Here is a 23,724-nt window from a genome sequence, read left to right as displayed (position 1 = left end):
GCCCCACAGGTGTGATGAAGAGTTGGGAAGTGTTAGAAATACAGTTGGTGCCTTGTTCCCAGTAGGGTTAGAGAATGGAGTGCAACACAATGAAAGTCCTGGCTGTTGGAATATATAGTTTGCCATGTTTCTGGGTGACCAGTTTTCAAAGAATGAGCATGTATAATAAAGATGTCGTAGGGTACCCTCAGACGTGCTCAGCGGTCCCTTCGTGTTGCAGCTTTCAGTGCCTTGAGTCGGGTATCCTAAACGTCTGCCCCTGCCCCCCCAGTGTCCAAGAGTGTAAAACAGTGTGGAATTCTGGTTAACAGAGAACAACAAACAAGGTACAAACGGGTAGCAAACAAGTTACTCTTAACGGTCTACCACACTAAAACGTGGCTTATTTCAAAGCTGTTAAAATGCTTCTGGTTTGGCTCTCCCCAAAGTAAAAGAACTTAGGAATGTGTGGTTAATTTCGGAGGTCTTCCAGGAAGTACAGTGAGGGGTGGGAGTGGGACAGGGAGGAGAATAGCCTGCAGAGGGTGTGTTGATGATCCCTAGGTGCCCTGTGGGGGACCATGTAGCACATATCTCAGAGTTGGTGCACTGAAGGCTGAGGAAGCTGGGGTTCTGAACCCCGCAACTCTCATTTCTCAGTGACTGAGATCACTTTTAGAGGTGGTAACTTCCTGATACTTCTGGCATGCCCTCACTCAGGCCTAGCATCCTCCCTGGGCAAGTGGTATCCTTCGACAGAGAGATGCAGGTACTCCAGGTCAGAAGAGGTCAGAAGTCACGGGCTTGCAGGTGGTTGTCCACTGAAGTTGCTGGTGACCTCTGGGTTGAGGGACATGTGAGCCCTGACAGTGTCTGCTGCAGGGGGCTAAGAGGGAGGATTGAGGGAAGCTGTACTGATAGAGAAACACACACCTGGGCTGACCTTAAACCTTTGGCATGCCCCACAATGGTCCAAAACAAGTCACCACTGGGGCCTGAAGGCTGGAGTCGGTCTAGCATGTGCCAGCAACATAAAGGAGTAGACCAGAGGAGACTTAGCTAAGTAAGAATAATATGAACGACAACTGAATGCCCTCATCTCCCCCCCTGTTATTTTTGTATGCCTAAGAGGAGTTTTGTAAACAATGGAGAATTAGAAAATAAAATTAGCTTGCACGATTTCAGATGGGAACAGATGCCTGCTTGCTTGAGTTTTTTTTTAATTCCCACAAATACCTCAAGCAGAGTTAATAATGTATGAAAATTAGGTACCATGTGTGCACTTTGCTTTGTAATGTTTTTATTAAGCCGCCAGTTGATTTAAAAATAACACAACACAACAATTGACATAATGGCGTACGCCGTGGTGTATATGGAAACATCATCTTCGAATGTTCTGTGAGGTTTTCCGTTACACAAGGACATTTTTTTTAAAAAGCTTTCAGAATTATCCCATAATATGAAATTTATCAAGTTACAGTTTGATAAAACAAATTGTCCAAGTACAAATTCCAATTTCTTTTTAAAAAATGTGTTAGTCAACTAGAGATAATCTAGGGAAGTAGGTTTCTACAGATTGTTTAAAATTCCACAGTAGATTCATAGTTCTCTCTCCTCAGATCTTCCCAGTGTCATTTGCTGATTGGAATGTGTCTTCTCTTCTTTCCCTTTCTCACCACCTGCCACGCTAGCCTTTAAGTAGCAGAAGGAAACAAGGAGAAGCGAAAGGTCATAGACCCAGGGGTTTCCAGTAGCTCGAGATGTCCTCGTTCTGAATGCAAAAAGAGTCTATACAGAGTTGACACATGGGCATTGGACTGCCAGGTGGAAGTATCCCCTCCCAGAGTTTGAGTGCAGGTCTCTGTCATTTCCTGAAGAATCTACTCCTGAAGGTGTCCCAGCCCGTTATAGAAGGGCAGCGGGCTGCTCTGGTCGCTGTGCTGGTCCCTTTGGGCTTTATTGCACCTCCACAGCAGTCCTGGCAAGCTGCCTCCTGGTCCGTGTGGGCCAGCAGAGCACACTGAGGCACAGGAAGTCCAGTATTCAGCCTAACCCTGAGGAGGTTCATTGCTGACTGAATATTTCTGTATTCTTTAGCGTGCTTTACTTACACAATACCTTGAAATTATTAGTTATTCAACAAAATAAGTATCTGGTGTCAGCTCATCTTGTTTGTCTGCAAGGTGAGAGAATGATCACACAGGGCTGTTTAAATGACTTGAAAGAGTTAGGGCATCTTTTCCTGGTGGCAGAAGTTGGTGGACACTTAGGAGAGACAGTGAGCATTGTAGAAAATTCTAAAGCTGTTGAAATGAGTTAACGGGCTGGTTGGTTTGGGGCATTTTGTCCTTGGACTCGTGTCCTTACTTCTAAGGGAACCTGGTTGGGCATGTCCTTTCTTTGCAGCATCCTGTGATTGCCCACTTGTGCCTCCTGACATCAGTGGGGCCACAGGTGTGGGCCAGCACCCTCAGGGTAATAATACCTCGCGGTATTTTAAGAAGTAATTGCAGAAGAGATATTTGATCTTTATGACTTTCACCATAAGACTTTCTTGGAATCTTTGCAAGACGTTGGTTGGAACAGAACTTTTCCATCTACACTACGGTCTATAAAAATCATAGTAACTGACTTCATGGGCTTGAGTTTTTCTTTTGTTATTTTCTTCACTGTCTAATTAGATTTTGCTCATATATGGGACAGAAGAGTCTGGCAAGAAAGAACCAGCATTAAAATAACTCAGAGACAGGGCACTACCTGGCATTGCCCTAGCAAGAATAGAAACAGGCTTTGCTGCCCTAGAGCTGTGGCTAACCCCAGAAGCCCCTTTCCAGGTGAATGTTTGCTTGAAAAGGAGGCCAGGTCGCCTGGAGGCTTGGCCATGAGTCCAGAGACCTGGCGCTCTTCCCAGCCTGGGCACTGCATGGATGTGGCCTTGGGCGTGCTCTCTCTCAACTCACCTCATCTCCATTGCACTCAGAAGCAATCTGGGAATAATAATATCTGCCCTTAACTTCTCGGAATGCTCAAGGTGACAAATCGGTTGTCAGAATGTAAGGAGTCATTTATTTCCTGAGTGTAAACTCAGACTTTAAAGAGCTGAAATTAAAATTTCAGGGTATGTTCATGGGCCCTTTGAGGAAGGAGATGCTCTTTTTAGTCAACTGTTGTCTAAAAAAAGAGAAAGACCTGATTTTTCTGAGGCTTATGAGAACATATGAAAACATCTGCAAGAAGCTGTAAATTTTCACCATTATTCCCCTACATCAGTTTGGGAGCAAGTTTAAGACCCCATCTCACTCTAAGAGTGATCCTTCCATCAGGAATTCCTAGACACCTGTTTTGTTCTGAGATGGTTCACAGAGAAATGGGTTTTCTAGAACCCCTTCAAAACTGTGCCTAGTGCCTCAGAGCCTGGTAGGTTTGGTTGTTCTTGAGACAGGCAGGCAGGGGTGGCAACAGCAGATGCAGATCACCTCTACCAGCTCCTTTCAAACCCTTCAGCTGGGTGGACCTTACCAGTCGCAGGGCAGCAAACTTTCTTTGTGTGATCTTCTCCTGGAGTGAGTGGGGTCTTGGGAGGTCTAGGGTCTGACTGTGCACAGAGCACTGAGCTCTCAGATTCAATCATCAAGGTGTTCCTTGCAGCTCATTAGTGTCCATGGAAGCCTGAAGCTACTCACTCATTTCGTGTTTTGTGTCACTGTCACACTCGGTTGTTGCACAGTGTAAAGGGATCAGTTTTTAAAGATGCTTAAAAAGTGCTATTTTGTGTGTGAAAGAGCAGGGCAGGTAAGAATGATTCCTTGTTTATTTGGTGTTTTCCATGTCCCGGAGCATGTGCAAATGCCGCGCTCTGTCCTCCTGGTGCTTTGGGCAGGCAGACTGGGCAGGTGGTGGCCTGTCTTTTACAGAAAAGCAAACAGAGGCATGGAGGGTTCAGTGGCCACCCAAGAGTCTCTGTTTCTTTCTCTCCCGTGAACTGCTGCCCACTTAAGAGACAGATATTTCTACCCGAGGAGCAGGTCCCTCACCATGCCCAACACTGCGCGCGGCTGTGTGGGTCCCATGCCGTGTCCCTCTCTCGAATGCTGGTGAAGAGCCGTTTAGTTACACAGCTGACCTAAGCAAAGCTTGAGCCTCCCTTCCCTCTGAGGCTATCGCCTGGTCACTCTTCCAAACCAGCAGGTCCTGTTCATTCATTTCTGCATGTATTCATCCACTGTTTTGTATGTGCCACACTATGCAAGTTACATCACCGTGGTTATCTTAATTAATGGGGAACTTGGGAAAAATTTGTTCTCAGGGCCTCTACACATGGCCAGCGCCCCAGCCTGCCATACTGCTTTGCCACGTCTGTCTGACCTGTCCCCAAAGTCTTTGGTAATGGTTACCACCAGAGTGCATTGACTCACCTGCCCGTCCCAGATGGGGACACTTCCGTTACTGCTGGTGGTGCACACCAGCCGTAATTCAGCCTCATCTTCCCATCTTCCTGGCTTGTCCCTGCCCTCACTTGGCCTTTGCTCTTCAGCCTCTTCTGTGCAGCCCTTGACTTTCTGGTCTTCACTCATCTCTGCCTGTCGTTTTCTGCTCAAGTGATCTGCACTGCTTTCTGCTCTCCACCTGGTCTGCCTGGCAGTGAAAAGTGAACAGAGAACGATGCTGGTCCCTGGACTTCACATGCCTTCTCATCCCTCCACCAGGACCTGTGCTCCCACCCCACCCTCAGCCCTGGCTTCCATCAGCCCTCCCCACCTGCCTCTACCAGCTCCTTCCCGACCTCCCTGAACTTAGAGACCCTGGCCCACCTTCTCTGGCCACCCAGTGTTCCTTGCTGCAGTGCTCTGAGGCTGCCTGCTTTCTTGGGCTGCCCCCTGCTCTGCAGCTGGGCCCTGAGAGTCCCTGTCCTGTTTGCTGGGCCATACTTTGTCCTGATGCTGGCAGCTGGGCCGCCCCTGCTTCATGCCTGTCCCATGTCAGTGAATGGGCCAGGGCCACATTCGTCTCCCTCACCCCAGTCTGCCTCTCCCACTGCCACTGACAGGCCACACAGGGCCTTTCCTGGATGAGTGCCTGGGACATTAGAGAGTGAACTCTAGGCCCTTGTTGTCTTGGGGGCTTCCCCACCCTGCTTCCTTATCCAGCTGATTGTTCTGTTCTGCTGCTGGTTCTCAGCTGATTAGAGCTAAGTAATAGTTGTTTCTGATCCTTCTGCCTCCTTTAGCCTTCAGGGCAGAAACATACAGGCAAACCGATGTCCTGCAGCAGCTTGTTGCTAAACCACCAACCAGAGCCGGATCCATGTTAGGATAGTTTCTCTTTAATTTGGCAAACGGAGATGGCCCTGAAGTCCCTGCGTGTTTTCTACCAATGAAGACAAGGACAGAGAAGGATGGCAGCTTGGCCTGCCGTGTGCTACAGGCAGAGTGGTGGGGTTGCCAACCCCTCAGCTTCCTCTGCTTTAAAATGGGGATCAGAATAGTACCCTTCACACAGGCCAAGTGCTTAGAACAGGGCCTGGCTCATTGTATGTGGGGATCTCCAGTCATTTCTCTGGGGGGACATTCAGCCCCAGGAAGCCAGGGGCTCTGCTTGGTTCTTGTCTATGTCCCTGGCACCTAGAATAGGACATGACTTATAGATGTGCTCAATAAATATCTGTTAAATGAAGTTCATAGATTAAGCAAGAGAGGGCATGTGGTTCCCCAGAAAGAATATGGAGTTTGTGTCTAGAGGCCTGGACCCACCTTAGCCACTCACGTGCTGCGAACCTCAAGCAAGTCCCATAACTTGTGAATGCCCGTTTTCTCATCCATTTCAGTGGACATGTTGTGAGATATTTTGCTTTCAGTTGCAAGTGCTACAAACCTTCCTGAGTGTGGCTTGACGACCTTTCCTACAGGGAGGCTGATTGAGTCCTCCAGCTTGGCCCTGCCAGGGCTCTCCAGAGCCCTCTGTGTTCCTCTGGATACCCCTTCCTCGTTATGACAGCTGCCCCAATCCCAAAGCTCCTTTTCCTCCCCAATGTCTCCTTGCACCTGTGTTTATTTGGGAAGGAGACTTTTCTCTGAAGCCCCCCTACAGCCACTTCAGGTCCTGTTGGCTGTGATTTCTGTCACATGCCTGTATGATAGCAGAGTCAGACATTGCCACTTCTGAAGTAGAAGGCTGCTCCGGCCAGCAGGGAGGGAAGAAGATGTTGGGAAGATGATTATGTCTGTTGCGCAGGCAGCTGACAGTGGCTTCTCCATGGGATGTTGATGATAATACAACTGTTATTGGGTTGTTAAGAGCAAACGGGATCGCATTAGGTGAAAGTGCAAGGTAGAGGTCCCTAACAGGTGGCCCATATCTATCCTATTGACGTTATATTTGCCCACATACATGTTTAAAAAGAAAACATGAAAGCCCTTAGGTGGGGCTTGTCCTCTCCATTGTGGCCACAGTCTCCACCATGCTCTATTGTCTTATAGTTACTTCACTTGTTTTGCTACCTGCCTGGTCCCTCAAGGCATTTAAGTTTGCAGGCCCTGCAGTAGAGCATTGTAATATCCATGTTCAACTAGTTTATTCTTACGCTATGCAATTAGTGCATGAACAGCTTTAATTAAAAAGAAAATCCTTTATTTTCTCATTAGATTTAATCGTGAGTTTGGGAGGTTTGGATCCAGATACTCTAGTCTCTCCTGCTCTGGCCCCCCTTTTCCGAGATCTACCATGAGAAGTAGAGGCTGGCCATAGGATGGTTTCCTGGTGCCTGGCAGTGTCCATGTGCCCAGAGCTGCCTTTGGAAGGTTGGACTTCTCTCTAAGGCGCTAGAGCCAGTATGGTTTGGACAATGTCTCCTTTGCAATATGGACGCTCTCATCAGTTGATTGAAAAACAAACAAACAAAAAACCAAAAGCACTCCATTTTACTGTTTGTAGATCACGCGTTCACAGGGCCTGTAGTGGTTTATATTCTCCTTGACATGCAGCTCCGTTGATTTGAAAGCTGTTGACATTCTACATGAGTCCATATGCAGTACCAATTTCTTTTCTTCTTTTTCTTTCTCATTTGTTTCTTCAAAAAAAAAAAAAAGATCCAACTGCTTTCTTGCCTTGAGATGTAAATTCCACATTTTGGCTGCATTGGATTCCAAGTTTTCTGAGAAAAGGCTTAAATTTATTAGGTTAGTTCACAATGTTCTCACAGAGAACTTGACTTAGAGGCGTGGAGCCATATGTGGTTAGGGTTGTTTTAAGATAAATAGTGTAAGAGAATCAGTGTTATATCATTTGCAGAAACTCGGGCTGTGCCTGTCACTTAAATAATTATCGCACGTGATTCACAAGAGTGGTCCATGGTGGAAGGGGGCGGGGTTTGGGTGGAAGGTCAAATTGACATTTCCACCTTTAGTGCTCTGTGCTGATGGTGCCTCTGAGTCAGGGCAGAACCAGACGGGCACTGCAGGGACCTGAGGAGCCTCTGGGAAGCCTGCTGTAATTGGGAATTATTCCCCATCGTCCTCCCAGGATCTGGCTTCTCAACAGCATTCAGGAGTAGAAAGTAAGTAACAGGTTGGATCACAAACAGGCCTTTGCATGAGATTGAATCTCAGCAGTGGGGGCAGGCTTGGTTTCATTACGTCACTGGTGGTATTTGCATTTTCTATGTGTGCCTCTAAAGAGGGGAAGCAAATGGATAGGGCCTCTTTTTAAAGTAAAAATCATGCTTTCTCAGTGTCTCACTTGGAACGTGTTCATGATTATTTATATATATAGTGTGTGTATTATGTGTCTGTAGATATATGCACACATATGTACATGTAATACACACACGTATAAACACATATACGGTCACTGATACAAACGTAAACTGCTGGCAACAGAAGGCAACTTATCGCAGTTTACTGCAGACCATTGGTTTCCAGATGTTTGAATTTCGTGAACTAGGAATATAAAAAATAAAAAATAAATTGGCAGGTCCAGCATGGATTTGTCAACTTCATATTTTCCAAGATCATTAAAAGAATTGTTTTGGTGTTGGATGTTAACTTATTGTGATGATCATTTTGCAATATATAGAAATACCAAATCATTATGTTGTACACCTGAAACTAATGTTATATGTCAATTATACATCAATAAAATTTTTTTTTAAGTTTTTAACAATTTTTACTTTTTCTCCCCAAAGCCCCCCGGTACATAGTTGTGTATTTTTAGTTGTGAGTCCTTCTAGTTGTGGCATGTGGGATGCCACCTCAGCATGGCTTGATGACAGGTGCCATGTCCACGCCCAGGATTCGAACCCGTAAAACCCTGGGCCAGCGAAGTGGAGCGTGCAAACTTAACTACTTGGCCACGGGGCTGGCCCCAATAAAAAAAATTTTTTATTTGTGGTAAAATGCACATAACATAAAATTTACCATCCTAACCATTTTTAACTGTACAGTTCAGTAAGGTTATGTACATTCACGTCATGCAGTCCAAGATCATTTTGTGAAAGAATGAGACTGAAGGACCCCCACCTGCTATCTTCATCATTTCATAAAAGAAAGAACATTTTCACACTAAAAGGGAAATAAGGAAGGCTGTCATCTTAGATGCAAGAAGTTCTTCCCTAATCTGTAGTAGAGTAGTACAGAGAAAAATAATGGTCCGTGGAAAAATAATAGCACAGAGAAAAATATAGCAAGGAGCTCTATGTAGCCATTATTCAGATTTTAAAAATGCTAACGTTTTGTCATTTTTGCTCCGGGTCATTCCTACTCAAAGTCCCTATACGTGAGCTGTCTGTCACCAGGCCATGGTGAGACAAAGAGCCTGTACCAGAATGAAATCAGCTACACCACTAAGCACACTGTTCAGTAGCTGATACTTCTTCACGGCAGGACTTTGTTGACAAAGGAAGCTGTGTTTTGGTTTACATCCTGGCGTGAGCATCTTGTTATCAATAGTCCAAGTAGCTATCGCAAGAGGTTTACGTACTGGCACTGGTCAGTAGCTCTGTCCTAGGTCTGGTTTTGTTTTTATTGAAGTAGAAGTTGATGGTTACAGTTGAAGCCCATATATAGTCATTCCACTATGGTCCCATTCGCTCCACTTTCTCCCCAAAGTTAACTAGTGTACTCAAGTTGGTTTGTATTCTCGCAGTCCATACTACGTCTGCGTGAGCCCATTAGTGATATATAGTGTTATTTTATGTAAATGGAATCCTGCTGTATATAGCCTTCGGAAACTGAGTTTGGTTCCCATAACATGTGAGTTTAAAGACTGAGCATTTTGATATGTAGATCTGAGTTACAGTATTGCTTTCTGTGACTATACCACGTTATATTTTTCTATCCTTCTGTCAGTGCTCATTTGTTTGTAGATTTTGCTAATGCAAACAACACTACAGTGCACATTCCTGTGAGCCTTTCCTGTGCCCTAATGAGAATTTACCCAGGGGAGTTATCTGGGAGGAGAGTCAGTGGGTCAAAGGTGAGGTGATGTCTTCATTCACAAATCTAATTAGCATGTTAACCAACCTATTTGTTGGCTACATCTTTTCAGGTAACTGGGGAGTGGGAAAGATAATAAGTCAACCATTAATAAATTTGGTTTTCTGGACCAAATGAAGAGCTGCCGATTGCTCTATCTAAAGGTTTAGCTCAGAGTCTGTCTGTAATAAAGAGATGATCTGGCGGGTCGGTTACAGTAACTTTTCTTTGTGTCTTTGGGTGTGGGGCAGGGAGCAGGAGGGAGAAGCCAGCCCTTCGTTAAGTTCCCCCTTGCCATGTGAACTGTAAAATGCTAGCAGATTGGGTCTGGGAGGCAGATGAAACTGGGTGTTGCAGTCTCCCAGGCTTTGTTACAGTTGGCTTTTTTGGTCTAAGAAAATCCCGTGGGCCGAACCTTGGCTGGTCTCGTCTGACGAGTTTCTCCGCAGGCCCCTCTGGATGGCCATTCTGCTGCTCGGAGTGTCAGTGGTCTGAGTTTCCTTCAGCCGTCTAGTCTGTGGTTTCTTTGAACAAGTTGGGGAGACATCCAGGAGGGAAGTGGACCCAGGGTCCTTTAGATGTCAGAGGCGTGTCCCTAGGTGGCCTGGAGGAAGTCTGGGAGGGCTCCTGTGGCCAGCGTGCACGTAGCCAGCTAGGAGCACTCATGGCTTTGGCTACTGAGGAGTCAGGCTCCAGTCTTAAAGACCAAACCGAGAACTGAGGCAATGGCTAAACGTACTTAATGTGCTCTCCTCACAGCCTTCCCTGTTATCTCAGCAAACAGTGGGGCGTTTTGATACTCTTTAGAAAACAGGAAGTAGGAAGATAATTTGATGAGGAAAAGCTAAAGAGACGTCAAAGAAAAAAATAACAGACTAAAAGCCTTTTCATTTATAGGGCTCTTCTCAGTCTGTCAAAGAAGCCTGTTAGTTGACCATCCCCAAATACTGCATGACAAGTTGAGTTACTGGCGGGGAAAGTCTGAGAGAGACCACGTGTATGACTGATCTGTGTTCATGGTTCGGGGCCTGCCTGGTAAGCAGATTGTGTATGATTCGACACACCTGAACCACGTGGTACATACACCAGGTTATCAGACAGAAGCTTTTTTAGTGGTGGCTGCCTGTGAAGTAATTGGTGTTTTGGTATACAGGCACATGTTTACATTTGTAAAATAATTCTTTCTGTTTTTTATAATCAGCTGTCAAAGCTTGAAAAACAGCAGCAGAGGAAAGAAAAGACCAGAGCCAAAGGGCCTTCTGAATCAAGCAAAGAAAGAAACACTCCCCGGAAAGAAGACCGCAGTGCCAGCAGCGGAGCTGAGGGCGACGTGTCCTCCGAGCGGGAGCCCTAGGCCTGGGGGCGGACCTCAGGTAGCAGCTTCCCCTCCCTGCGTAACTTTGTCTTCTCACGTTTTGGGCAAACAGCAACAAATAGAGGACCGAATGGCTTTTGAGGCAGAATTCATTTTATGGACATTCATCCATCACTTCCTTAAATCTGCTGCTCTCCACGGTGGAGAGAAAATTTGAGATGCAGGAGTGTCAGATAGCCGTGGGCCTGGGTATTCACTTCGGAGGAGGTTGCCTGGAAGTGCTGTGTTCCTTGATTGCCTGCTTCAGTTGGCAGCTCCTACTGCCATTAGCATTTCTAGTGTTCGCAGATCCTGGCAACTCCTACAGCCATTAGCATTTCTAGTGTTCCCAGATCCTCGATCCAGCCCAGGAGCTTTGCCTGAGCTCCTGTGGGCGCTCCCTCTTCTCCATGCTTGCTCTCAGCAGCTCCAGTGGAGGCCATGGTCCTCTGCAGCAGCCTGTTCTCATAATTTCTTGTTTCATGTTCTGCCATCCTTCACTTCATCATGCATGACAGTGCCAGTTTACTCTTCTTAAAACAGGATTTTATTCTTATCACGTCCATGCCAGGAATGCATCGCAGTTTACTATAGCCTTGAGTCCATCTGCCTGCCTGAAGATCAGAGGCCTCTAAAACTTGACCCAGTCGTCTGATGGCCCTTTGCTCAAGTTCATTCCCTCAGTGAACACATTATTGAAAGCCTCTTTCTTGTCAGGAGTCCACAAGTTCAGGAAGAAGCATAGAAATAATGCCGCTGCAGCATGGTGCACTGTGGTGATGATGGGAATGTGAAGTGGGGTGGAGAGGGCAGTGGGGGAGCTCCACAGTGGGGAGGACTCTGGAACTGGGCCTTGAAGGACTTGTAGAAATGGGGAGATGAGAGGAGAGGGTAGGGAGCTGCCTAAGCCAAGGGAAGAACAGGTGCAAACATTGCTGGGGGAGGGACAAGGACAGATGAGTTTTGGAACAGAGCTAGTGAAGAATGGCTGAAGCATTGGGTTCAGTTGGGTGGGTTGTCTAGGGAGATGGGAGTTGCTCTGAAGTTAGAGAAGTAGGAGGGTTCTGGATCATAAAGGATCCGGTATGCAACTGTGAGAAATTTGGATTTCATCCTGGAGTGATGGAAACCTCCTAAAGGTTTTAAGTCTACAAGTGATGTAATCAGATACAAAGTTTTAAAAGATCACCCCAGCAGCCTTGAGGAGTAAGGCTGGGAGCAGATAGACCAGTTAGGAGGCAGTCGCAGAAATCAAGATAAGATGTTATAGTGGGACTAGAGAGGAAGGAGGGATTGAAAGGTGTAAAGGAAACAGAATCATTTCAACTTGGTGACTAGTTAGATTTGGGACAGGAAGCATCTAGAATGACTTAGGCTCCTAGTTTGAATGACGCAGTGAACACAGAAGGTAGGGATCTCAGATGAGACCTGGTTTGAGCATACTATGTTGAGGGTGCCTGCTGGCAGCCAGGGGGATGTTAGTAGTCTGTTGACTCTGAGGGTCCAGAGCTGAGGAGCGAGGTCCAGGCCTACATTTTGGAGTCTTCAGCTAATAGACTGTGTGGTTCAAACCAAGTTGGCAGATGAGTTTTCCCTGGAGATGCCAAATTGCAAGAGAGGAGAACGTTAGTAAGATAATTTTCTGCCTTCTGAAAGGAAGTAGAGGTCAGAAGTCTATATTCGCAGGGTCCTTTAGGACGCAGACCACCAGATCCTGAGATATGTTACAAAGCCCATAGTAATAATTGGGTGCAGTGTTACCAGCTCACAAACAGACCAAAGAAACAGAACAGACAGCTTAGAAAGGATGGGTTGTTGATTCATTGATAGTTTTAAGGGGTGAGAAGCTCTGGATAATAAATCCTATTGTCCTGTTGACTTTTCCCCCAGTCACTATATTTTCTTCCAGTGTAACTTCAGGGACATGACAGAGCTGTGGTCACTGGTCTTGGCTACTTTATCTCGAACACTCACCTGAAAGGGAAGCAGGGATCAGAGGGAATTTCCTTCCTTCGTCTGTCACAATCGCAGCCCTGCCTGTTTCTTGATCTTGATGCTCTTGCCTAAAGCCATTGATGCGTATTCATGAACTGAAATAGTTGGTATGAGTTAGGGAGAGTCTTCTGAAATGTGGTATTTCGTGTCTAAAGAATGTTAAATATTCATGAGTACACAATAATGTTTTACTTGGTATTTATGTCACATAAAACTTCCATTCCTACTCCTCCAGAACTTTGTGATGATTTGCTCATATTAGGTCAGTTTTGTCATCACAGATATTGCTAGCGCTTCTGATTTACACTCTGTGTAGAAATCCTAAATCTGAAGGAGTGAAATATGCCACATAAAGACAGTGTGCAGAGCAGTTCTTTAAGTTAGTTTTATAATTATGCTAATTAAATGGGTGCGGCAGTAACCCAGAAACTCATTAAGTTCTTACTTCCATCCAACCAATTTGTGTGTGACAATAAGTAAGTTACTTAATTTCTGCTTCCTTGGTTTTTCTTCTGTTAAGTACGTGAGTAAAACTCATTCCTTTCGTCAGTGATACTGGGAAAAGCAGGCAGGTAGAAGCCACAGTGCCCAGTGACTGTCCTAGCAGGCTGAGGCGGGAGGGACAAGCTCAAGGGGACTCTCCCGCTGTGTTTCTGTGAGCTTTTCCAGCTTCGCCTGCCCCCAGGGACGTGTTGGGAGAGACCAGACCAACCCCTGCACCTGCGCCTAAAGGAAGACTAAGGACAAGTTAATCCGATGGCCAGGGACCGTCATTCGTTAGGCCAAGTTTTCGGAGTGGGTAGTTCCTGGGTCCAGAAGTGGAATCCAGACTGGATACTTCCTATTTTCACTCCTTGGGCTGAGGCAGCTGCCCAGCCTGCATGCTGTTTTCTCTTTTGGCCCCTTCAGGCACGGCACCATCTATTTCCCTTCAGTTGTAAAACTACAAATAATAACCTTTCTCCAGGGAATTGGGACCTTACAACAAGTTTTAAAAATTTCAAATTCTTCAGACTCTCATGATGACCTCAATGAATGGAAAAGGAATAAAAATATAAGCGCTCCCAGTAACAAAACCCAGTTTATCAATCTAAATACACACTCACACTCACAGACACATTCGGATATGCCTGCAGCTTTGTATTTTCAAAAACGGCTTTAGGAATTCTAATGCCACCTAGTTGATTCCTTTCTTGATTGCATTAATATATTTTATAAATTTATTGTCTTGACTTTTGCTTTAAGTATGTCTGAACACGACTTTTAAAATCTTCGTTTAGGACCGGCCCAGTGGTGCAGCAGTTAAGTTTACATGTTCCGCTTCCGTGGCCCAGGGTTCGCCGGTTCAGATCCCGGGTGCGGACATGGCACCGCTTGGCAAGCCATGCTGTGGCAGCTGTCCCACATAGAAAGTAGAGGAAGGTGGGCACAGATATTAGCTCAGGACCAGTCTTCCTCGGCAAAAAGAGGAGGATTGGCAGCAGATGTTAGCTCAGGGCTAATCTTCCTCAAAAAAAGAAAAAAAAATCTTTGTTTAATTTATAGAGGAGTGTTGGATTCTGTTACTTTTTAAATCAGTGCAAAACATAACAATGTGAAGACCTTCATTTGCATTAGACTTTGGCCTCAGAATAATCCCAGTAGAGAGTATACTATGGGGATCAGTGTCCTGTGGCCACTGGGCAGCCTGCGCGTGATTTTCCCATTTCTGCAGGCAAGAAAAACTCCTGAGGGCCCCAGGCTTAAAGGAAAAGACAGTAACTGTGTATCGCGGAACATCCAGGAGGACACGTCTGCAGAAAGAAAACTGAGCACACAGAAAGAAGGGCCAGAGGTGGGAGTGAGCGTTTCTCCCCAACATATCCCAAATTTAAGAGGTTAAATTTCTCATAGACTTGTAGGGGTCTATTTTTTGCTTCTGTAAAGTTGATGACATTTTTAAAAACTTGTCATTGTGTTTGTTCTCAGGGTAGTGCAGATTGGGTAGCATAGAACTTGGGGTAAATTGTACTATTGTTTAGTTAGCCACCGAAAAAGAGCTAGCCAGGGAGGGGACACAGCAGCAGGAGAAGCAAACCCAAGGGGCACAGCATTTTGAAAAGAGGACGCAGATATGTTTTCCTTCCCTCTCCCTGTGAGTCAGGTTCGCTGTAGCTGTAGCATCATTATGGCCCAGGGGAGAGGGTGAAGGAAGAGGGATGGTGTGGGGGAAGCCCCTGCCTGGCAGGAGGGAAGGTGAAAGAAAGCTCTCAGGTTAGGAGAGACAGTGGAAGAGAGAAGAGGGACACACGGAGGGGACGCCAGAGGCCACACCTGGCGTTCTGGCTTCCTGCTGCAGACCAAAATCCCTGGGGTAGGAGTTAGATGATGGGAAAGCTGGAAGCCATGGGGGCCTGTGCCATGGTCCCTGGTGGGAATTCTGGAAGGAGACTGCTGCGCACGGTGGCTCCAGGTCTCCATCAGGCTGAGTAGAAGGCGGGGCAGGACATGGTTAGGCATCAGGAGGCAGAAGGAGTTAATGGAGGGTCTTACTTGCCCTGTGAGGGGTGCAGAAGAGAGCTGTCTTGGGGATCTCTTGGACTGACTGTGGGTTCTCAGTGGAAAGACCCTGGGTGAAGGGAGCCTGCCCCACAGGCTGTGAGGGGCAGCTTCACTGAGGAGGGCAGAGGGGTCATGGCCTCAGCTCTTAACATGACCTCCCTCTGACCTCCTGGGTCAGACTTGAGGGGAGAGCTGAGGTGAGGCCAAGTCAGCCAGGGAGGACCTCTGGCCCCTGAGCAATTGAGCGCCCCTCAGTAGTGTGCACCAAGGCCCTGGTGCTGAGCCACAGAGGCTGCTGAGGACTGAGCTGTTTTGATACCAAGGTAGGACAGAGTTAGTGTGTGTTCAAGATTTCCCCTGCTCAGCGGAATAGCGGCTTGTGAGGAAGTTTGTATGGGCCATGAAAATGCGGAAGCCACATTTTCTTTGCACACTTATGTAGTTCCATCGGGGTTTTTGACGAAGTGCACAAGGAAAGCCGTTCATTTATTGACAGTTTAAGGTGGGTGTCTAGCTGCAATCATTCAAACCAGAGATGGCAGCAGAGGCCTGGGGCCTGTGCCGACATCCCGGCATGAATGGATGTAAGTGAGGGGTCCTCTGAGCCTTCCTGCTGGCTGCCTCTGAGACACCTCCAGCCAGCCGAGGACCAGGGACGGGCTGGGCACCCCTCTTCTGGGATTTTAGCCATGTTCCAGGAACTGAAGACTCCAGAGGGGCCAGGACTGAACTATGGCTGGCCCTCCAGTGATATACTTGGGCTTTTTCTTGCCCATGGGCTTTTGTTGCCCTTCTGCTAAAATCTGCTGTCCCAGTAGACCCACAAAATCACCACCAAATATTCAGATACTTGGAAGAGCTGAATTAAGTAGTGACAGACGGAAGGTGACCTTGGCATTTGCTTCGCTCCACAGAAAAACAGCAGCCATTCCCCCACCCCACATAAGGGGAGCTGCAGTTTTCATTTGCTTTTCTTTAAAAACAGAGCCCTTGGGAGCCTCGCAGGCCCTGAGGAAAGCAGCTTTGAGTTTCCAAGGCATGAGAGAGAGAGAAAAAACAAAAGAAAATGGAAGGAGAAACCACTTGGTCTTCAGCATATTTTTCTTTGACAATGAGTCAAAAACCTTCATAGTTCAGAGGACATTCCCAGGGTGTGAACATTTCTCTATCGCATTGCCAACATTGTTTCTTATTTTATCAGATGGATGTGAAACTGCTAAAATGAACTCCGTTTGCCCTCTGTCCCACTCCTTGCAGCTCCTCACCTCGTGGGAGGACTCGGGTTTCCCGTGAGGCTGCAGTTCAGTTCCCCGCTTCAGGCGCATAGCTCCAGGTGCCGGGCAGCCTCCCACTAAGGGAGTGTGGTCCCCGCCTTTGACTGCAGGTTCCAGTGTCACCTCATTTGTGTATTTAGTCAACTACCGTCACTAAGGTGTGAAAGGAGCAGGCTTCTCACCAGTGCCCCCCATTTCTGTCCTCAAATGTCAACACACTCGAAACCAGACAAGGAAAGTGTTTTGGAAGCTGCCGTCTGTTTGCTTTTTCAACTTGACCTTTGAATAGTAAGATGTGTCTTGGCTGAGCACAGTTCTTCCTAACAAGCTAGAGCAGCGTGCATGGGAGGGGTATGTGTGTGCGTCTGCCTGTGTGTCTGTGTGTATTCTGTTAAAAGGATATTCTGTCACTTCTCACTGTTTTTTCCCCTGTAGAAGGTGGGATCTCTTTCATTCCTAGAGCTTCACTTTGCCTCCCTGTGTCAGCATTCACACCACTTTCCCAGTGTGCTGGTACTTCATGTATGAACTAGCTGTGCCTCTGACGTGGTGTTTTGTTTTTTTTTAACTTAAAATAATTTTTCTTTTTTTAGTGGTTGCCCTAGAGTTGGTAGTATACATTTTTTTTTAAAAGATTTTATTTTTTCCTTTTTCTCCCCAAAGCCCCCCCAGTACATAGTTGTGTATTCTTCGTTGTTCTTCGTTGTGGGTTCTTCTAGTTGTGGCATGTGGGACGCTGCCTCAGCGTGGTCTGATGAGCAGTGCCATGTCCGTGCCCAGGATTCGAACTAACGAAAGACTGGGCCGCCTGCAGCGGAGCGCGCGAACTTAACCACTCGGCCACGGGGCCAGCCCCTGGCAGTATACATTTTAAACTAATCTAAGTCCACCTTCAAATAACACTGTACCACTTTACTTGATTTACAGGTACCTTATAACAGCATTTCCCAGTTCCTCCCTCCCATCCCTTGTGACACTGCTGTCGTTCATTTCACTTTCCATATGCTATACAACCTAGTACACTGTTACTATTACTATTTTATAAATAGTTATTTTTTAGATGAATTAACAGTAAGAAAAAGAAAAGATCTTATTTTACTTTCGTTTTCTCTCTGGTGGTCTTCCTTTCATTATGTGAATCCAAGCTTCCGTTCAGCGCTTCTAATCTGGCGAATGGACCTCACAGATAGCGCATTCCCACCTCCCCATTCATGCTTCCAGCCATGTGGGCTTCATGATCTCCAGCTACTTCCAGTTGCTAGCCAGCAGTCTGGCTCCTTGGTTTTTCTATTGTTATGTTCAAGAAAATGAGAAGGAGCATTTGTTAAAAGTGACATTGGAAATAAAAAGTGTCTGCTTACCAATCCATGTATCATGATGGGGCAGTGTCTTTCAGGCAGAACAGTGTCTGCTGCTGGCCAGTAGGCTCTTGCATGCAGTTTGGGAGCCAATCACTCCTAATATTAATGCTGATAGTATGATGAGGTCTGCCATTAGGGCTCCCACTAGTAGCACAGTTGATTAAGGTTGAGTGCTTTATAAAGTCTCTATGCCTGAGTGGTTTACCTAAAAACTTTGAGAACCCCTGGGTTGAAACCTCTCAGGATTTCTTTCAGTTCTATGATTCTCTGGGAGAGAACTGGAATTCCTAAAAATCATCGTTCTCTTATAAAATTTCTTTTGAAAGCCATTTTTATTACAACATTAATGCTTATTCATTATAGAAAATTTCAAACATGCCAGAATGCTCAAAGAAGAAAATAAAAGGCATCTGCCATCTCATTGTTCTAAGATAATCATTATTAACATGATGCTTTTATAACGTTTTCTCTGAGCCCATAATTCTATATCTCTAATTTTGTAAAGTTAGAGACATAATGTTACCTGCTTTGTCTTCTAGCAGAATAACACTTTCTAGGTCACTTATTCTTCTGAGGTAAACCTTATCATTTCCATCTGCACATCAGACATATGAGGGGCTGGCCTGGTGGCGCAGCGGTTAAGTTCACACATTGCGCTTCTCGATGGCCTGGAGTTTGCCAGTTCAGATCCTTGGTGTGGACATGGCACGGCTTGGCAAAAGCCATGCTGTGGTAGGCGTCCCACGTATAAAGTAGAGGAAGATGGGCATGGATGTTAGCTCAGGGCCAGTCTTCCTCAGCAAAAAGAGGAGGATTGGCAGTAGTTAGCTCAGGGCTAATCTTCCTCAAAAAAAAAAAAAAAAATTTGAAATATACATTTATTATCCCAAAGCATTAAAACGTGTGGAATATTTAATTGGAGTAAATGTAAAAGAAAAATGTACTCAAGCAGGATCTCGAAGCTCATTTTAAGTTCAAAAACAAAGGTGTTAATCTGTGCCAAGAAGATGGAGTTCTCCAAAGGTCAATGTGAGAACCAATTTCAGGATTTCATTTATTAGTATTGCAAGCGAGGAGAGAGGCCCCAGGTTCTTAGGTTTGGGTTAACATCTTGATTAAAATATAGGAGCAAATGAGTTGCTTTTCTTGACTTAAAAATGGAAGTAATGTGGTCCCCTGGTGGTCTTTCAGATATCTCGTAGGAAGCAGTGCAAGACTGTGACAGGTGAGTTTCAGAGCATGAGGGGAGACCTCAGGGGAAATTTCGATACTTTGTGTGGGTCCAGATAGAACCATGTGGGCCCATGGACCTTGGTATCAAACTGGACTCAGGAATGGCAGGCTGTTAATTCCATCCAGGCATCTGTTCATAATACAGCACTTAAGAATGTGACCCATGTGAGCACATCCAGAAGCTTGTTCCTAGATGGGGCATCACCACGTGCAACTCTCGTTATCAGCATCTTTTGCTTTTACTGAACTTCATTCAATTAAAATTTAGATCTGAGGGAGTAGAAACTACTCTGTTAAGTTTGGGGTTAAAACTCTTGGATGACAAATGCCTGCTTCAGAAATATTGACAAGACCAGCTGGTTTTTGCTGTAGCCTCAGAATTACAAAGGGAAACTCAAGACTCTTGGACATTTTATACCAAAGAACTACCATCCTTGGAGCAGTATTAAAAATATCCCAAGAACAAGTGTTTAGTTTAGTCCCTGTCCCTATGCTTTATTTAGGCTCCACACCCCTCTGACTCCCTCATTGTTAAAAGGATTTGGAAATGAGGCTTTTCTGTCTTTTTTCAAGGAATTTGTTCATTTCATCTATGTTGTCTAATTTATGGGCATAAAGTTGTTTGTGATATATTGTTTTTATCCTTTTAATATCTATAAAATCTGTACTGATGTTGCCTCTTGATTTCTGATATTCATAACTTGTATCTTTTCTCTTTTTTCTTGGTGAGTCTGGCAAGAGGCTTATAAGTTTTATTGACTTTTTCATTCATTTTCTCTTTAGTTTTTCTGTTTGAAACTTCATTAGTTTCTGTCCTTATCTTTATTATTCCCCTCCTTCTGCTTGTTTTGGGTTTACTTTGCTTTTATTCTTTTAACTCCTTAAGGTGGAAACTCAGATTATTGACTAATTATTTTCTAATATAAGCATTTAATGCTATGAATTTCCCTCTAAGCACTGCCTTAGGTGAATGTCACAAATTCTGATATGTTGTACTTTTATATTCATTCTCTTTTCTTTTTTCCTTATTTATTTATTTATTTTTTTGGTGAGGAAGATTCTCCCTGAGCTAACATCCATTGCCAATCCTACTTTTTTTGTTTTGCTTGAGGAAGATTAACCCTGAGCTAACATCTGTGCCAGTCTTCTTCTTTCTTTTTTTTGTATGTGGGATGCCTCCACAGCATGGCTGACGAGTGGAGTAGGTCCATGCCCAGGATCTGAACCCGTGAACTCAGGCCACTGAAGCAGAGCGCACAGAACTTTAACCACTCTGCACAGAGCTGGGCCCTCATATTCATTCACTTTAAAATGTTTTATTATTTTCCTTGTGACTTGTCTTTGATGCAGAGGCCGTCTAGAAGTCTGTTGTTTAATTCCTAGATGTTTGGTTTCATGTCTTTCTGAGCCTAAGAATGAAGTTCTAATAAATTGGAAGCTCTTTGGCGGGAAGGTATATGGATTTATACCCGACAACACGGCAGATTTTTCACAGTAAAGTGAAACACTGTCATGCCATTGTCATTGTATGAACTTGAAAAAGGATTATCTTCAGCTATTTTGTTATACTTGGTCATATTTTTTAATAGAATTTGAGGCAAATTTTGGGACCTTTCTGAGTTATGTGTCTTATCTTTGTTCTTTTCAGTGCATTTTCATTGGGCAGAACTGGATCCTGAAAAATTCATGAAAGATGCTAAGCACCTACTCGGCTTTAAGAATTTGGAACTGAATCGTGAAAAGGAAGACAGAAATAAAAGATCGAATAGCCCTGCAAAAAAACACCAAAGGAACGTTACCATTTTCTGTTGTTGCTGTGGTCTAATGGGGAGGGGGTGCTGTCAGTGCAGGGGAGCGCCCCGTGCACATGGCAGCAGGGCATACACCCATGCCTCCCCCACGGGAAGGCTTTGTTGGTTCCTATGATGTCTTGGCTTGCTTTTGGGACGGGCTGGCCCAACATCATTTGTTATCAAGTCCTTTCACACTGTGGTGTATTTCTGCGTGTCCATGATGGGTCTCAAACACATTCATGCTGTCCATGTTTTTCCCAGCGCTGGCCAATCCAGGGTCCGTGTTAAGGTGTAAAGAGAACAATCATCAATGATAATGTATTGTGTGAGACCTTTGCATCTTGTAAATTTTCTCTTTTTTCTAAAAAGAAATAAAACTCCAAATCTCAACAAGCCATTTTATTACTAAAGAAATCCTGCTGTGTTTCTGCATAACAGTTTTGTTGATAGAAATGCAATGTGTCAGAACCCTTTCTCTATGTATCTACACTTCTTTTCAAGTAACCCTCTTACAAGAGGCCTTCCCTGAGTGGCCCACACAGGCCTCTGATTCCACGGTGAGAGCCTATCTATGGTAATTTGTAGTCAATGACATTTTACTTGGACATGAGATGGCAGGAAAGGGGAGTGTACATGGGAGGGAATCCAGTTTTGGAATGGACAGATGAAAGACCAAGTGTAGCTGCCATATCTGGTCTGTTGACTTTTGGGAGGTGGGAGAAAGGCCCCAGCTTGTCAGCTCATGTGGATGCCCCTTTTCTGGGAGCTGCATGGTTGTCCGTATGTCCAAACCAATGTCCCCACAGTTACGTGAAGAAAGAACCACATTCTACCAAAGAGTTTCTCAGTTCATTTTAATCCACTAGTGACACAGCTATAGTGATCATTTTTAGGCATTATATGATGTCAATAGTAATATATATATTATTATAAGTATATGTGTATATTACTATATGTAATATATATTTATGTAACGTACCTATAATATATGAATGCTTGTTTAAACAGAGCTATCCTCTGTTGAACTGCTTCTTGCTTAACTATAGAAGAGACATCCTTAGTTGGCATTTTTGTGATGCTGAAACTCTATCTGGGACCTTTATAATAACAGCTGAGTCCCTCTCTTCTGACCTAGTTGTCTACTGCAGATAAAAACATAGTTAGAAAATGTGAGGGGAAAAAGAGCTCAAATCACATCTCCAGTGTACATTCAACTACTTGGAATATGGAGTTAGAAAGGGGTTGGGTTCGCCAGATTGCGTTATTCCGAACCACACAGATGGCTAGTATAATCCATGGTGGTTTAAACCTCTAGATTTGAAATCCTTACATCCCAGATGCAAATCTCTGGTCAGCTCCCCGAGCTCCGTGGGCGGCGTGATCCAGAAAGCTCTCCCGTTTGAGTTATCTAAGTCGGTTTTTACAGAGTGAATTCAAATTCACTTTAAAGTTACTTGAATCTATAGTTTCGTAAACTCAGCTGTAGGGTTATGGACTTGCTGAACAGATGTGTCAGACATTTGCCTGCCACAACACTTTATCACCACCAATTAAGCTTACTGAACAGCTGCAGCTTGTCCTTGTAACCGCGGGTAACAAGGATGGCGGAGAGAGAAGAGCTAATGGGCTTGACGTTTGGACAGTGGTAAAATGAGAAAGACCCTTGCAGCCCACTGTCCAGTTTCTGGATCCCATTTTAAAGGGACTTAGACGAATTGGAGTATGAGCAGCATCATGTGGTTGCCTTGCTGAAGGGCCTGAAAACCATAAAGGAGAAGAGCTGAAGGAGAAAAACAGCAAAACTATAAAGATTTGAAAGACAATAACGAGACAGTGGGTTGGGAAAAAAACTAGGAGCGGTGAGTGTAAGGTACATTAACGTCGATGCTGGCTTGACACGAGGTGAAGCTTTCTCATGACAATTCAAAAGGGGACGGCTGTGTGGGGAGCTGTTGGTGTTTGAGTAGAAGTTCTGAACCTACTTATATGTGGGGAGAATTTTATTTATTTTAATTAATTTAAAATCTTCCCTCCCTCACAGTGTGCAGGAAACATGGTAAATATCAGAAAATGTTTGCTACTTTTGTAGCATTGGATTGAAGGGACCTTTTCTATCATCCTTAAGGGCACTTTCAACTCCAGGAACAGAGAAGAAGCAGTGTATACACTACAGACTGGCTCAAGAGGGTCAGATCTAACCACAGGGCAAGCTTATAAGGAAAAAAATGAAAGCTCAAGAGGATACCCCATGACATCCACAGCTACATCAAAAAGCTAGTTAATTTCTGCTTCCCCGCCCCCCTTCACTCTCCTTCTGAAGGTCATTTCTAGCTCTTGCTGTGGGACTAATGCTAAAATTAGATTTTGAGTGTAGTTCTACTTGTAGAGTATAAAACTCTCAGTCTTTACAACCCCCCTAACATCTCTGACTCAAGCTTTCTGCTTATTTATAAAACTTGCTGTTTATTGTCGGTTGAAACATCGTTTGAATGAGGATGGGAAAGGAGGATCGTGCCATGTATGGCTGTGCTGAGAAGCCTCGGCAGACCATGGGCCAGTACTTTAAACAGCACCGTCTGACAATGCTGGGTAGCAGGGTCGTGAAATCTTGCCTTTTGTGGTTATAGGAGACCAAGCTCTTCTTTCTTTTTCTTTTTTTTTTTTTTTGAGGAAGATGAGCCCTGAGCTAACATCTGCTGCCAATCCTCCTCTTTTTGCTGAGGAAGA

General features: G+C 45.0%; 1 protein-coding gene across 2 annotated transcripts in view; it reads left to right on the top strand.

Annotated features, from left to right (window-relative positions):
- Positions 1-21,390, top strand: part of DTD1 (D-aminoacyl-tRNA deacylase 1) — a 178,844-nt gene extending 157,454 nt beyond the window's left edge. For both annotated transcript variants that reach the window (XR_011530926.1, XM_070588763.1), the window contains 2 exons: positions 10,648-10,819; positions 20,853-21,390. Coding sequence is in view for 1 of the 2 variants with exons in the window: in XM_070588763.1 (XP_070444864.1) it covers positions 10,648-10,800 (153 nt within the window). In the remaining variant the exon portion in view is untranslated. The remainder of the gene's footprint in view (positions 1-10,647; positions 10,820-20,852) is intronic.
- The last annotated feature ends 2,334 nt before the right edge of the window (positions 21,391-23,724 follow it).

This window comes from Equus przewalskii, chromosome 21 (assembly GCF_037783145.1).
Source record: "Equus przewalskii isolate Varuska chromosome 21, EquPr2, whole genome shotgun sequence".
In the NCBI taxonomy this organism is placed as follows: Eukaryota; Metazoa; Chordata; class Mammalia; order Perissodactyla; family Equidae; genus Equus; species Equus przewalskii.
This window is presented reverse-complemented; position numbering and strand designations above follow the sequence as displayed.